General features: G+C 42.2%; 2 protein-coding genes across 2 annotated transcripts in view; one reads left to right on the top strand and one right to left on the bottom strand.

Annotated features, from left to right (window-relative positions):
• Window positions 1-2,876: 2,876 nt before the first annotated feature.
• LOC112074911 (prospero homeobox protein 1-like) lies at window positions 2,877-13,591 on the bottom strand. The gene is made up of 4 exons (XM_024141989.2): window positions 11,951-13,591; window positions 8,977-9,078; window positions 7,233-7,427; window positions 2,877-3,085 (listed from the first exon to the last, which is right to left on the bottom strand). The coding sequence occupies exons 1-4, from the start codon at window positions 13,589-13,591 to the stop codon at window positions 2,918-2,920; spliced, it is 2,106 nt and encodes a 701-aa protein (XP_023997757.1). The 3' UTR covers window positions 2,877-2,917.
• A 1,183-nt stretch (window positions 13,592-14,774) lies between these two features.
• Window positions 14,775-16,037, top strand: part of LOC112074912 (dihydrolipoyllysine-residue succinyltransferase component of 2-oxoglutarate dehydrogenase complex, mitochondrial) — a 19,690-nt gene continuing 18,427 nt past the window's right edge. The window contains exon 1 of the mRNA XM_024141990.2: window positions 14,775-14,933. Within this exon, the coding sequence (XP_023997758.1) occupies window positions 14,871-14,933 (63 nt within the window). The 5' untranslated portion in view covers window positions 14,775-14,870. The remainder of the gene's footprint in view (window positions 14,934-16,037) is intronic.

Consider the following 16,037-nt stretch of genomic DNA (forward strand, 5'->3'; position numbering starts at 1 on the left):
GGGGTTGGGTAAGACAAAATGTAATGAGTTTTCAGTGCTCAAATCAACCACACACACAGTATCACTTTCTCATATTTAATTATATTTAAACTTTCACGTTGAATTCTCATAAACTCCTAAACTTTTGAAGTTAAGAAAAGTTCACATTCGCTGTTTCTTCCAACAAATAAAATACTGAATTGACGTATATATATTTTGTGCTGTTTTAAAACGATGACATGAAAAGTGACACAGCATCCCTTTACGTGTAAAAAACAAACAACATATCAAGATTATAGTAAAGGTCAATTCTACACTATCAACTTGCTAACTGAAGCAAATGCCATGTTCCTTTTATGGTTCTGTTTTCTGTACAAGAGATGTCCTTTTTCTGTGCCCTATAGGTATGGCACGCAAGCCAAAACAACTGAGCCACAACGGTGGTCACCTGTCTTTTTCACAGTACGATCTCGTTAGCAATGGCAAACTTTACCACCCCATATTTGCCGCAATTTTTCGTAAAATTACTTTCCCTCCTTTTGCTCCTTTTTGCTAAATTTGGCTGGAATAAATTCTGACTAAACAGCTATAATCCAGATTGTCCGTTTCTGAATTTGTCAATCTGAGATTAATGCTGCAGTGGTTTTATGATAATCTAAAGTGGATATTATAAATGATGACAATCTGAGAGAATATATCCTAGTGTAGTTGGCCATAGAAAGTCATTCTGTAACATTTAAACAGCTGGTCTGGCAGGGGCGGACTGGGACCAGGGGCGGACTGGGACCAGGGGCGGACTGGGACCAGAGTCGCACAAACATTTCTAACCCACCGGAACATTATTTTCTTTATTAGCCTAATAATAATAATCATTCTGTGCAAAACATCCAATTTAGAAAGGCCCACAGTCATTACTGTAGGCAGCTCGAGAGTCATTACTGTAGGCAACTCTAGTCAGTACTGTAGGCAGCTCGAGAGTCATTACTGTAGGCAGCTCGAGAGTCATTACTGTAGGCAGCTCGAGAGTCAGTACTGTAGGCAGCTCGAGTGTCAGTACTGTAGGCAGCTCTAGTCAGTATGTAGGCAGCTCGAGAGTCATTACTGTAGGCAGCTCGAGAGTCAGTACTGTAGGCAGCTTGAGAAGTCAGTAACTGTAGGCAGCTCGAGAGTCATTACTGTAGGCAGCTCGAGAGTCATTACTGTAGGCCATTCGAGAGTCATTACTGTAGGCAGCTCGAGAGTCAGTACTGTAGGCAGCTCTAGTCAGTACTGTAGGCAGCTCGAGAGTCATTACTGTAGGAGCTCGAGAGTCAGTACTGTAGGCAGCTCGAGAGTCAGTACTGTAGGCAGCTCTAGAGTCATTATTTAACCTTATTTTAGCTAGGCAAGTCAGTTAAGAACAAATTCTTATTTACAATGACGGCCTACACCGGCCAAACCCGGACGACACTGGGCCAATTGTGCTCCGCCCTATGGGACTCCCAATCATGGCCAGTTGTGATACAGCTTGGATTCGAACCAGGTGTCTGTAGTGACGCCTCTAGCACTGAGTTGCAGTGCCTTAGCCGCTGCGCCACTCAGGAGCCCACTCTAGAGAGAGGCACTACTGCGGGCAGCTCTAGAGAGAGGCACTACTGCGGGCAGCTCTAGAGAGAGGCACTACTGCGGGCAGCCCTAGAGAGAGGCACTACTGCGGGCAGCTCTAGAGAGAGGCACTACTGCGGGCAGCTCTAGAGAGAGGCACTACTGCGGGCAGCCTCTAGAGAGAGCCACTACTGCGGGCAACTCTAGAGAGAGGCGTTACACTACGGCTCTGTGATTTCCTGAAGATGACAGATGAACTCAACAGAGCACTACAGCACTACTGGAGGCCGAATCAACTAATATTGCCGGGATATTTAAGAAGACAAACCCACAAGACCTCATGTTTGAGGTCACACCTGTTGAAAACCATGTCTGATTGAAATATCCAATATGGAGCTTTTTACTTTTCCTCTTCCTGTGAGATGTGCTGGAACTTTTAGCAGAGACGTCAAGGTGAGTATATTGATATGATAAAGGAGCGACGTGATGTAAATGAGTTTTGAAGTCCGTTGGCTAAAGAATGTTGTTATAGTCAACTGTCCTGGAAGTCTCCTTTCGCCAGAGTCCATGCAGTATGTACTTGAATATTTAACTAATAGTATTTGGGGTGACGTGAATGTTAAGRGAGTTTAGGGTTTGACACGTTATACAGGTCTCATTGTTCTGATACACCAGGCGAGTAGAATGAGACGCACGCTGACAGAAAAGACTGCACCTATTGTATTATTAAAGGATTTTCTACTTGTGTGGCTTGTGTGTTTTGTTGTCTGTCCAGTTTCTTTACAACAGTTTAGAAAAACATCAGTGGTCTTTTGAAACTTAAAACATTTTAGATGARGTAATGGAATAATGCCTTCCTCCCATTCACTAACATGAAACTGCCTTCGTAATTGACACATACTGAAAAATTCAAAATGAAGGTCTCTTGTATTGTCGCTACATTGATTTGATGTAGCAAAAAATACAAATTTAATTCACATGCTCCAACATGAGGTTGATAATAGATTCTACAGCAACGCATGCCTCGATGTCAATCAAAATTGTATACATTGATTTTTTTAACTACATTGCAATTTGCTCTACAATCCTCCTACTGTGAATATAAAACCCAGCTGTGACATAGGCCTACTGTACAGCCACACATTTCACATGACTGACCTGTGAATGGGAAATGGTGTTAACAATGCTTATTTACCAGACACTGTTATCCAAAGCGACTTACAGAACCGTCAACATTGACCATATATTGAAATACCAGGTACCCTGTCCCGCTGTTGTACTTTTAGCATGGCTTCGATTCAGTACATGGCCCATGCAGGAAAATACACTTTGTTTTTAATACAGCTGTTTCTTTCTATGTTGTGAGGGGGGCTTTGAATTCAGCTGGTACGTCACTGTCCAGTTTACTGATGACCTTATAGATGGCTTTCTTCCAGGATGGGTCTGAGTCTCTGGCCAGGGAGATGGAMATGTAAAACTCCTGTAGTGTAATCTCAGCCACTTCCAGGAACCTGTCAGGGACCTGCAGATTAAAAGGCACAACCTGTAAAATGTATGTAAATGGATAATCTGCAATTCAAAAACAAAACCGCCACWATTTTGGTAAAAAAAAGCCGACGGGTGTGGAGAAATGTAACCACTTCGAATGTATAYAACGGTGCTATAGATGCAAAGAATGGCCATCTGAGTTACAGCTCATATGGAAATCAGTGAGTTTAAATGCATTCATTAGGCCCTAATCTATGGATTTCACATGACTGGGAATACAGATCTGCATCTGTTGGGTCACAGATACATTAACACAAATATTGTGGCGTGGATCAGAAAACCAATCAGTATCTGGTGGGACCATTTCCTTTCGCATAGAGTTGATCAGGCTGTTGATTGTGGCCTGTGGAACGTTTTCCCYCTCCTCTTCAATGGCTGTGCGAAGTTGCTGGATATTTGGCGTAAACTGGAACACGCTGTCGTACACATCGATCCAGAGCATCCCGAACATGCTCAATGGGTGACATGTCTGAGTATGTAGGACATGGAAGAACTGGGACATTTTCAGCCTCCAGGAATTGTGTAACAGACCCTTCTGACATGGGGCCGTACATTATCATGCTGAAACACGAGGTGATGGCGGCAGATGAATGGCACTACAATGGGCCTCAGGATCTCGTCACGGTATCTCTGTGCATTCATAGTTGCCATCGACAAAATGCAATTGTGTTTGTTGTCCGTAGCTTATGCTTGCCCCATACCATAACCCCACCGCCACCATGAGGCACTCTGTTCACAACAGTGACATCAGCAAACCGCTCACCCACACGACGCCATACACTCTGTCTGCCGTCTGCCCGGTACAGTTGAAACTGGGATTCATCCATGAACTGCACACTTCTCCAGCGTACCAGTTGCCATGGTCGGTTACGACGCCAAACTGCAGTCAGGTCAAGACCCTGGTGAGGACGAAAAGCACCTAGATGAGCTTCCCTGAGACGGTTTCTGACATTTTCTGCAGAAATTCTTTGGTTGCGCAAACCCACTCTTTCATCAGCTGTCCAGGTGGCTGGTCTCAGACGATCCCGCAGGTGAAGAAGCTGGATGTGGAGGTGCTTGGCTGGCYTGGTTACACGTGGTCTGCGTTTMTGAGGCCGTTTGGACGTACTGCCAAATTCTCTAAAARGACYTTGGAGGCYGCTTATGGWAGAGAAATMAACATMCAATTCTCTGGCAACAGCTCTGGTGGATATTCCTCCAGTCAGCATGCCAATTGCACGCTCCCTTAACTTGAGACATCTGTGGCATTGTGTTGTGTGATACAACTGCACATTTTAGAATGGCCTTTTATTGTCCCCAGCGCAAGGTGCACCTGTGTAGTGATCATGCTGTTTAACCAGCTTCTTGATATGCCACACTGGTCAGGTGGATGGATTATCTTGGCAAAGGAGAAATGCTCACTAACAGGGATGTAAACACAATTTTGCAAAACATTTGAGAGACATAAGCATTTTGTGAGTATGGAACATTTCTGGAATATTTTATTTCCGCTCAGTAAACATGGGACCAACACTTTACATGTTGCGTTTATATTTGTGTTCAGTGTACAGTCGTGGCCAAAAGTTGAGAATGACACACATTAATTTTCACAAAGTCTGCTGCCTCAGTTTGTATGATGGCAATTTGCATATACTCCAGAATGTTATGAAGAGTGATCAGATGAATTGCAAAGTCCCTCTTTGCCATGCAAATTAACTGAATCCCCCAAAAACATMTCCACTGCATTTCAGCCCTGCCACAAAAGGACCAGCTGACATCATGTCAGTGATTCTCTCGTTAACACAGGTGTGAGTGTTGACGAGGACAAGGCTGGAGATCACTCTGTCATGCTGATTGAGTTCGAATAACAGACTGAAGCTTCAAAAGGAGGGTGGTGCTTGGAATCATTGTTCTTCCTCTGTCAACCATGGTTACCTGCAAGGAAACACGTGCCATCATCATTGCTTTGTGTCAAGAAGGGCAGCAAAGAAGCCACTTCTCTCCAGGATAAACATCAGGGACAGACTGATATTCTGTAAAAGGTACAGGATTGGACTGCTGAGGACTGGTGTAAAGTCATTTTCTCTGATGAATCCCCTTTCCGATTGTATGGGGCATCTGGAAAAAAGCTTGTCCGGAGAAGACAAGGTGAGCGCTACCATCAGTCCTGTGTCATGCCAACGGTAAAACATCCTGAGACCATGTGTGGGGTTGCTTCTCAGCCAAGGGAGTGGGCTCACTCACCATTTGCCTAAGAACACAGCCATGAATGAAGAATGGTACCAACACATCCTCCGAGAACAACTTCTCCCAACCATCAGGAACAGTTTGGTGACGAACAATGCCTTTTCCAGCATGATGAGCACCTTACCATAAGGCAAAAGTGATAACTAAGTGGTCGGGAACAAAACATCGAATTTTGGGTCCATGGCCAGGAAACTCTCCAGACCTTAATCCCATTGAGAACTTGTGTCAATCCTCAAGAGCGGGTGGATAAACAAAATCCCACAAATTCTGACCAACTCCAAGCATTGATTATGCAAGAATGGGCTGCCATCAGCCAGGATGTGGCCCAGAAGTTAATTGACAGCATGCAGGGCGGATTGCAGAGGTCTTGAAAAAAGAAGAGTCAACACTGAAAATATTGACTCTTTGCATCAACTTTCATGTAATTGTCAATAAAAGCCTTTGACACTTATGAAATGCTTGTAATTATACTTCAGTATTCCATAGTAACATCTGATAAAAAAATATCTAAAGACACTGAAGCAGCAAACTTTGTGGAAATTAATATTTGTGTCATTCTCAAAACTTTTGGCCAGGACTGTAGTTTTGAAGTTTTAATAAAAACATTTATATTTCTATGTTATATTATTTATTTTTAGTGTTAGGTAGAGAAAGTAGTGGATTTGTTCCCTGTTAGCGTGTGATGCATAGGATTCAGCAAGCTAAGTCTGTTTGAAACATCTCTGGATTCTCAAGCTTGAAAACCACATTAGAAAAAAGTTTGAAAACCGATTTGATTTTTGTCCAAAAAACAACTAAAACTGAACATATTCATATCGGTCTTTATTTTTGTTGTTTTTAAAGATAATATTTTTAGTTTTATTTCAGTTTATAAAATGGTTTTTTTAAGGATTATTTTTAGTTTCAGTTTTAGTTTACTATACTAACCTTGGTAACATAGCACATTTTCTGATATYCAAAGTCATTCTGTCACCGGGCCGGCAGACGTGTTGATGGTAAGTTTTATACGTGCTTTTAATGCCAAAACATATGGATTTTTCAACAGCAGGAAATCTTTCTGTGGATTCTTTTGAACTGTCAGTCTTTTCTTTGTAGTGTCGTTTGTGTAGTCGTTTGTAATGTCGTTTGGCAAGATCACAATGCTTGGGTAAGTAAGCAGGCCAGTAGCAGGCTGGTTTGAATCCAGGTCCAGGGAAAGAGGTCAGATGAATTGGCAACAGGTTTAAAATCTCCTGCCGTTGTTCCCTTGAACAAGGCATTTAAACCTCAAAAATAGTTCTAGGAGTATTGCACTGCAGCTGACCCTGTGATCCAGCCAAAATGTGAGTTGTGTGTGTGGTGTCCCGGGGGGGGGGGGGTAGCAGAGTAGAATAAACAGTTAATTCTGTTGATGGATGAATACAAATCATATTCTATTCTCCATTATGACATCAGACAGAATAATCAACATCAAATGTAATCAATTCCACCCCTCTGAACTAACAGGTTTTATATCTGTCTGGCCTATTGACCTTTGACCCATTTAAAGCGGTTTGTTTGTTTTTAACTCACCATACTTGAATTGATCTTTGTAGACGTGTACAGATTTAAAGCTTTAAAAAATATATATATTTGTGCTTAGACTTCCATTAACATACCTGTTGTATAAATAAACAATGTATTGTGCATACCATCTTATCTTTGGATCAGATTGACTGTCTGTACAGGAATCCAGCTGAGCACAATGGAGAAGTAAGGATGAAGGCATGTCTTAAAAATACCGTGAGAGAGATGAAGTCATGAGCAGCACAATGAATTCAATCCGTGTGAATCCGCAATTAGCGAAACAGAATGTAGGCTCGTGAGATCAGGACGGTCGTACGTGTTTTTTAATGAATACAGAGATTTTACAGTACCTGAAAGTCATTGGCCTTGTTGTAGTGCATGTTGAGGGCTCTGAAGAGCTCCGAGTCTCTCCTCACTGCTACATCCCGCACACTGTTAACCCCTTCCACTCGGGCCTGACGGGCAAACTTCTCCATCTGAATATAGTAGAACTCTCTGAAGTTGCTGAACCATTTAATCAGCTGGGACATGYTGCAGCGAGTGAGCTGTATATTGGGAACACAAAATAAACAAACAATTTGGGTAAGTACATTCTAAGTTATTTTAAAATGAGTGATAGTTATATCTGGGTTATTTCACTTTGTCTGATGTAGGTTTAATTTAGTTGCTTTTAGTATGTGTGAGAATTTTTGTTCATCCCACTGTTTCTGCTTTCTTTGTAAATATGTCAAATAAATCATGTATGAACTATTTTGAATAAAGCAAATTGCCCACAGTTATGTGTGCAGTGATTTGTTTTCAATGAGGGGATTCTATCTCAACATTTCAGGTATTCACTCTACCAGTACTGGTAACACCATAGTAAAGGTCATTCATTAAAATCTGTATAATTCTCTGGATATAGATTTATAACAAATTTAAATCTGTATACACTATATATACAAAAGCATGTGGACACCCCTTCAAATTAGTGGATTCGGTTATTTCAACCACACCCGTAGCTGACAGGTGTATAAAATCGAGCACATAGCCATGCAATCTCCATAGACAAACATTGGCAGTAGAATGGCCTTACTGAAGAGCTCAGGGACTTTCAACGTGGCACTGTCATAGGATGCCACCTTTCAAAAAAAATGTCAGTTGGTCAAATTTCTGCCCTGCTAGAGCTGCCCCGGTCAACTGTCAGTGCTGTTATTGTGAAGTGGAAACGTCTAGGAGCAACAACGGCTAAGCCACGAAGTGGTAGGCCACACAAGCTCACAGAACAGGACCACCGAGTGCTGAAGCACGTAGCGCATAAAAATCGTCAGTTGAAACACTCCCGAGTTCCAAACTGACTCTGGAAGCAACGTCAGCACAAAAACTGTTCGTCGGGAGCTTCATGAAATGGGTTTCCGTGGCCGAGCAGCCTCAGACAAGCCTAAGATCACCATCCGCAATGCCAAGCGTCGGTTGGAGTGGTGTAAAGCTCGCCGCCATTGGACTCTGGAGCAGTGGAAACGCGTTCTTTCGAGTGATGAGTCACGCTTCACCATCTGGCAGTCCGACGGACGAATCTGGGTTTGGCGGATGCCAGAAGAACGTTACCTGCCCGAATGCATAGTGCCAACTGTAAAGTTTGGTGGAGTAGAAATAATGGTCTGGGGRTGTTTTTCATGGTTCGGGCCCCTTAGTTCCAGTGAAGGGAAATCTTAACGCTACAGCATACAATGACATTCTAGACTAATCTATGCTTCCAACTTTGTGACAAAAGTTTGGGGAAGGCCCTTTCCTGTTTCAGCATGGCAATGCCCCAGTGCATAAAGCGAGGTCCATACAGAAATGGTTTGTTGAGATCGATGTGGAAGAACTTGACTGGCCTGCACAGAGCCGTGACCTCAACCCCATTGAACACCTTTGGGATGAATTGGAACGCCGACTGCGAGCCAGACCTATGTTCCAACATCTAGTGGAAAGCCTTCTCAGAAGAGTGTTACAGCAGCAAAGGGGGGGTGGGGGGGGGCAACTCCATATTAATGCCCATGATTTTGGAATGAGATGTTCAACGAGCAGGTGTCCATGTAGTGTATTTGGCCATGTAGTGTATTTCATTACCTGGACATCGGAGAAAAAGGTTGTGAGCACGTTAGAACTAGGGTAGCGAGTATAGAAGAACATAATCTTGGCTTTCTTCAGGTGGTGTGTGGTCAGACCCTCCTATAGATCAGGTTATGGAGCTTAACACATTCAGGTGGTGTGTGGTCAGACCCCCCTACCAGTCAAAAGGTTGGACACACCTACTCATTCCAGGGTTTTTCTTTATTTTTTACTATTTCCTACATTGTAGAATAATAGTGAAGACATCAAAACTATGAAATAGTTACACATATGGAATCATGTAGTAACCAAAAAAGTGTTAACAAATCAAAATACGTTATATTTGAGATTCTTCAAAGTAGCCACCTTTGCAAATTAATGCAAATTAATTACTTAAAAATCATACACTGTGATTTTCTGGATTTTTGTTTTAGATTCCGTCTCTCACAGTTGAAGTGTACTATGATAAAATTACAGACCTGTACATGCTTTGTAAGTAGGAAAACCTGCAAAATCGGCAGTGTATCAAATACTTGTTCTCCCCACTGTATGCTGAGCACTTGTTGGCTGCTTTTCCTTCACTCTGCGGTCCAACTCATTCCAAACCATCTCAATTGGTTTGCGGTCGGTGATTGTGGAGGCCAGGTCATCTGATGCAGCACACCATCCCTCTCCTTCTTGGTCAAATAGCCCTTACACAGTCTGGAGGTGTGTTGGGTCATTGTCCTGTTGAAAAACAAATGATAGTCCCACTAAGCGCAAACCAGATGGGATAGCGTATCACTGCAGAATGCTAACTTTAATGAATTTATATCTCAGCAGAGGTAACTCTGGGTCTTCCTTTCCTGAGGGGGTCCTCATGAGAGCTAGTTTCATCATAGCGCTTGATGGTTTTTGCGACTACAATTGAAGAAATTTACAAAGTTCTTGAAATTTCTGAATTGACTGACCTTCATGTCTTAAAGTCATGATGGACTGTCATTTCTCTTTGCTTATTGAGCTGTTTGTGCCCTAAAATGGACTTGGTCTTTTACCAAATAGGGCTTCTCTGTATACACCTCTACCTTGTCACAACACAACTGATTGGCTCAAACGCATTATGAAGGAAAGAAATTCCACAATGTACTTTTTAACAAGGCACACCTGTTAATTGAAATGCATTCCAGGTGATACCTCATGAAGCCTTTTGAGAGAATGCCAAGAGTGTGCAAAGCTGTCATCAAGGCAAAGGGTGGCTACTTTGAAGAATCTCAAATATAAGATTTGTTTAACACTTTTGTTTGGTTACTACATATTCCATATGTGTATTTCAATGTAGAAATAGTAAAATAAAGAAAAACCTGGATGAGTAGGTGTGTCCAAACTTTTGACTGGTACTGTATATCTGGTTATGGAGCTTAACACATTCAGGTGGTGTGTGGTCAGACCCTTAAAGGTGGTGTGGGCAGAGCCCCTTCCTACAGGTCAGGTTATGGAGCTGAACAGATACAGGTGGTGTGTGGTCAGACCCTCCTACAGGTCAGGTTATGGAGCTGAACAGATACACTACTCAAGTCATTCATACATCAGAATAATATGAATGGGAGAAAATACATAGTATTCCTAAAGAAAACCATGTTGTCTACTCTTTTTTTCACGTCAATAGGTTTCACTATGTTGCTACACTTCTATTTCAATATTTATACCGTTGAAAACAAGCTTCTTTTCCTGAATCCTGACAATTATTTTCAAAGACAGATATTATTTTTTTACATCAATGTTTTTCTTTGTCCTGCAATCATTAGACTACACTCAGATAGTAGAAGCAATTTCCATTCGGAGTAGAGATCACAAGATCAAAGGGTAAATTCTCCTTGAAGTGCAATCCTACCACAGCTACTAATGCTCCCCCCAAAGGTCTCATAGATATTGTTCTCCTGGAAAAAAGAAGACTGAATTGATTTTTGTTTTATAGACTATCCATGTGGGCAGAGAAAGGTTATTATGAGACACTTAGCGAAACCTCAAGGAAAGGCAATCTTTCTTAGGCACAGTGTTGTGGATACGACTCATCATACCTGAAGCCAATTGGCTCACTAAAGAAAGCCAACCAAAGAATCTATCATTTGGTGGAAATMAAAAAACACACATCATCATGGTTGACCACAACATATTACAGACTGGCTGACTTATATTACAGATTTACTAAATCAATGAAAAGTAAATAGTAGTATTCTGTAGTAAAATATCGGTGCAGAGCCGTGGTGTCATGGTAACACTCCCTGGCACGTCACAAATACTTTTTACACCACCGTAGACCAGTGGTGTAAAAAATACTTTAAAGTACTTCTTAAGTATCTGTACTTGACTTTACTATTTATATTATGGGCAACTTTTACTTCACTACATTCCTAAAGAAAATGATATGCTTTTTACTCTCTACATTTTCCCTGACACCCAAAAGTATTCGTTTACATTTTGAATGCTTAACAGGACAGGAAAATGGTCTAATTCACCCACTTATCAAGAGAACATCCCTGGTCATCCCTACTGCCTCTGATCTGGAGGACTCACTAAACAGAGAACATCCCTGGTCATCCCTACTGCCTCTGATCTGGCGGACTCACTAAACACACATGCATCTTTTGTAAATTATGTTTCATCCGTACATTTTAAAAACAGGAAAGTGGTGCCGTCTGCTTTGCTTAATATATGTCATTTGAAATGATTTATACTTTTGATATTTAGAACCAAATACTTTTAGACTTTTACTCGAGTATTATTTTACTGGGTGACTTCCACTTTTACTTGAGTAACTTTCTATTAAAGGTATCTATACTTTTTACTCAAATATGACAATTGGGTACTTTTTTTCCACCACTGCCGGAGACCAGGGTTCTGTTTCTCCTACTTGCCTGTGTCTCCCCATCTCATTTCCTTACTGTCTGAATAATGTAGTAAAACACCAAAATGTAGGGGGGAAAAAAAGATATATACTATTTTCAAAGGATACATTCAGCACATATGAGTTCCTCTTCACCATACTCTGGAAGCTACCATACTCCATCTTAACGTGAGGGAGACCGAGACTATCCAGAAGCACATTATGCCCTGTGGCTATGGGGTGGTGAACCTGTGCACTCCTGGGTGGCCTGGAGGTCACCTTGGACTTCACTTTGACCGGATCCCACATTAAGTCAACCATCTCTGGGGTAGGTAGACCCGTGGTAGTAGGTCTACACTGGAGCCCTCCGAAGGTATCGTGATGGAAGCTGTTGTGTTTCAGGTTATCCAGTACTTGGTGGTCTTCCTGTAGAGCAGTGGGGTGGTTGTATAGGAGTGAGGGCTGATGGAAATGGAGAGGCCTTTTCACTGTTAGGTTTAGAGAACATGGGCGAGTCATTGAAGCAGGCTTTTGAACAACCAGAGATAGAGCCTCGGTTTGAATCTCTGGTAGTTGTTGGGCCATACCACTCTTGGAACATGGGGGGAGTCGTGACATGCTGTCTACATGGGTGGATGATGACGCTGGCTCATGAGAGCTGAGGAACATGGTCTCCTCGTCTGTTTCCACCATTCCCCCATCCTTGATGTGTAGCTGTGGTGACTTGAATAATGTATGTGATATGTTTTTGAAAATCGAGTCAACGCTCGAGTTTACGGCTCTGGAGAGCTCATACTTGAGAATATCTGCTAGGAGTTGGTCTTCTTTGTCTGGGTTTGAGTGGATGTAGTCAGTTAGCTTGTGATTCTTCCACCCCAGYTGACCTCTATTTAAAGGCCCTCCATTGTTAAACTCACTGTAAGGGTCCATAAACACCTCTGTSTCCGGGTATCCTTTGTTCCAAGTACTTTGGTGGTCGTCCTCCATCACACCTGTTGAAAACGTCCCATCACTGACGTCCTCCTGAGACTCAGTCTGATACTCGTAGATCTGGATGAACCTGGCCTGGAGTTGACCCAGGAGCCTCTGCATGGTCTGAAGCTGCTTCTTCAGGTTATGGCCTTCGTCCGTATTCTTTCCGCTAGCGCCCCCCGTCCTCAGGAGGTCCTGGTGCTGCGGCACCCTCTGTTTCCTTTTGTTCTCCTGTTTGTTTTCCATTGTCTCACTCTGAAGGTCACTGGTAGGAGTGGTCTCTCCTTCATTTGTACAATGAACACTGGGACTGGGAGGAGAGACTGCCATGCCTCTGATGATGTTCTCCACTCTGGCACGCTTCGCCTGGCGTCTATCCCCCAGCTCCAGGGTCCAGTCCTGGTTCGACCCGGCTCCATTGGGGCTGACTCTAGTGGGGCTGGCCCCGGTGGATGCCTGGCTGGCTGGAGACAGAGGCTCCATGGTGGTGCTGCTGCTCTTGGAAGAAGTGCTGCTGTGATGATCCACCAGTCTAGGGCTCGTCAAGGCAGAGAAGGAAATATGAGCGTCGGGGTGGTAACATGCAGCAGAGCACTCCTGGAGGGTCTGTTCACGCTCAATGGTTTTCTGTAGGAGCATAGAGATAAGGGATCCTCCGCTTGAGCGAGAGAAGGATGGAGGGGTGGACGAGTTGTATGTGTTGTCGTGTAGAAAGGAGGGAGGATGCTCTGCTCTGTCCTCTGGGTAGGTGCTGCTGGGGAAATGATGCATGCTGTGGTCCAGAAGGCTTGGGTTCATGCTTCATGCAAAAAATAAAGACAAATGTAGTATATCTTAAAAAACGGTTTTAGAAATTAGACACAGTTCTACTGAAATCTTAAAGGAAAACAATATTGTTCATGGAAAACCAACAATACTGCAAAATGTAAAGTTATTTCCCCCAGAAAACAACATATAATTTTAATGATAAATACTATAGCAGATTTGCTAAATATAGTTTTATTAATAAATCAATAATTTTGCAATTGGTAATACCTATCAAATACTGTATTTTGTCCGTTAACAGCAGTTTGAAAGTTATACGTTTTGTGAAGTCAAATCTACCAGACAACAATAGCTGTATTCATAGTGCGCAACTTGTAGAATATTACTCACATTTAACTCAAAACTATGTGGATATAATGTCAATGCTAGAAAGGGAATATGCATCCTGTAAAGAAGCACAATTTAAATGTCTTTATTTTTAGATACATCTGTTGACTGAGCACTACTTTTACAAGTGACGAAATGCTCTAATGTAGCGTTGTTAGCAGTAGACACGTTTTAAGACCCAAATGACGACCACCTGCTATTCATTTGATGAAATCCAATCACACTATTTATTTTAATAAAAAAAAATATTTGAGCTATTACTTTCAAAAAATCATTATCGTTGTTGAGAATATTGTTACAGCCTATTGTCTACATTTACCCTGTCTTATTTCCTAAGATCCCACAGACACAAACAAGAAAAAGGATGTCTGCCTACCTGTTGCTCAGAGTGAAGATAGCTGTCCAGAAAAGAGAGAAGAATGTATGTCCTGCCACAGGAGAGGAGGGTTATTATAACAGGAAAATACTGTATTTCATAGAACCCCATAAAACCACACAAGGAGGGGGCGTGGCACCTTATAATAAAAGCAACCTCATTAACAATTAGCTCATACCATCAGCCTCTGTGGGAACGAAATGACAGACTAAACATTTCCTAATTTTGTTTTGCACAATATCACACCGCATGTTTTTGAATGACGCATGTTTATTATTTAGCCTTTTAATTCTATACATTGATCACAAAATACGATTGAATTCATGAGTTTCTTCAATAATTATAATATTTTAGACAACAAAACGCAGCATGAAGTTAAGACTGTAGGAGTGTAGGCAGGCCTACTAGGAATGAGCTACCTCCCCTATCATTAAAACGACATTGGTTTGTCCCTAGTCGCTTTCCGTCGGCGCAGAGTCTTGATGACAGCTTCTACTTTGAGACCTTCGTTACCACTCCCTTGGTCGGTTTGCCACCACAGTTGAAGCTATGTTATCGCATTCCCGATGTCTTTCCCGGACACTTGGGCGTTCTCTGTCTGCGTTAAGTCAGGTAGGAGAGAAATAACAATTACAATTACCGTGTACCGAATCTTTGGGTTCGGCAAAACTTTTTTGAACGCCATAGCTAGCAGGGAATAGGCCTCACCCGAACCCAAGGACATAATGACACCCTTCCTACTACTATGTCTAACTAAGGAAATGGCTTGTTTTTCCCTCAATACATTATGAAATATAAGTCTTTCGATATGCGTAGTTAGTAGGAATATCACCAAAACCATTAACTTAGCTAGCTAAATTATTTAAAGACCAATCGAACTGTCACAGGTAGCTAAATCGGTTAAACTAACTTAGTTAGCTACCTGAGCTTATTAGCTAGCTAGCATTATGGTATTCTTGTTCGGTTTTTTTTACTGGGATTTGCTTGTTGGCGTTACCTAGCTAAGTATCTTGCTATCTAACCTGCTAGCTAGCAAGGTATCTAGCCTAGCTACCATAAGATTACTAGCTAACTAGTCAACTAGTTAGTTAGATGTCCTCTACTGCTCTAGAATCCGTGGTGGGTTCCACATTAACAGGCGTGAGCTGTCATGTATGCAACATTTAATACCGCAGATGGCTCGGTAGTAACTAGCTGTACACATTTAGCATTGTCAAGACAGGCTTGAGCCACACCTCTCATGCATATGCTGCAGTGTTATTCCCCAGCTAGTAGATTGTTTTGTCGTATATTTTACAGCTGACCTCTGTTTGAAACTTGCGCCAGAAATAGCCCGTGTCATGTCAGGCATGAAGGTGTCGTGTGTGGAGCTCATCTGTTATTAGCTGAGGAACGCTAAGCTCGATTCTATTATATCGAGGGAGACGTCGGTGGTTTTATTAGATAAAAGTTTATTACATTTTAATTTTTTTAAAGTATGAATTTCAGCACCTCGCGGAAGGGCAGCAGTTGTAAAGGACAAACATAGGAAGGGGGGGTAACGTGTATCAAAGGTGAAGGAAGAGGGGGGGGTAACGTGTATCAAAGGTGACGGAAGAGGGGGGGTAACGTGTATCAAAGGTGAGGGGGGGGTAACGCTGTCTCTTATACACATCTAGATGTGTATAAGAGACAGGAATAAACATGTGGGCAGAGAAAGGTTATTATGAGACACTT

The sequence above is a fragment of the Salvelinus sp. IW2-2015 genome, unplaced genomic scaffold, assembly GCF_002910315.2.
Source record: "Salvelinus sp. IW2-2015 unplaced genomic scaffold, ASM291031v2 Un_scaffold2874, whole genome shotgun sequence".
Lineage (NCBI taxonomy): Eukaryota > Metazoa > Chordata > Actinopteri > Salmoniformes > Salmonidae > Salvelinus > Salvelinus sp. IW2-2015.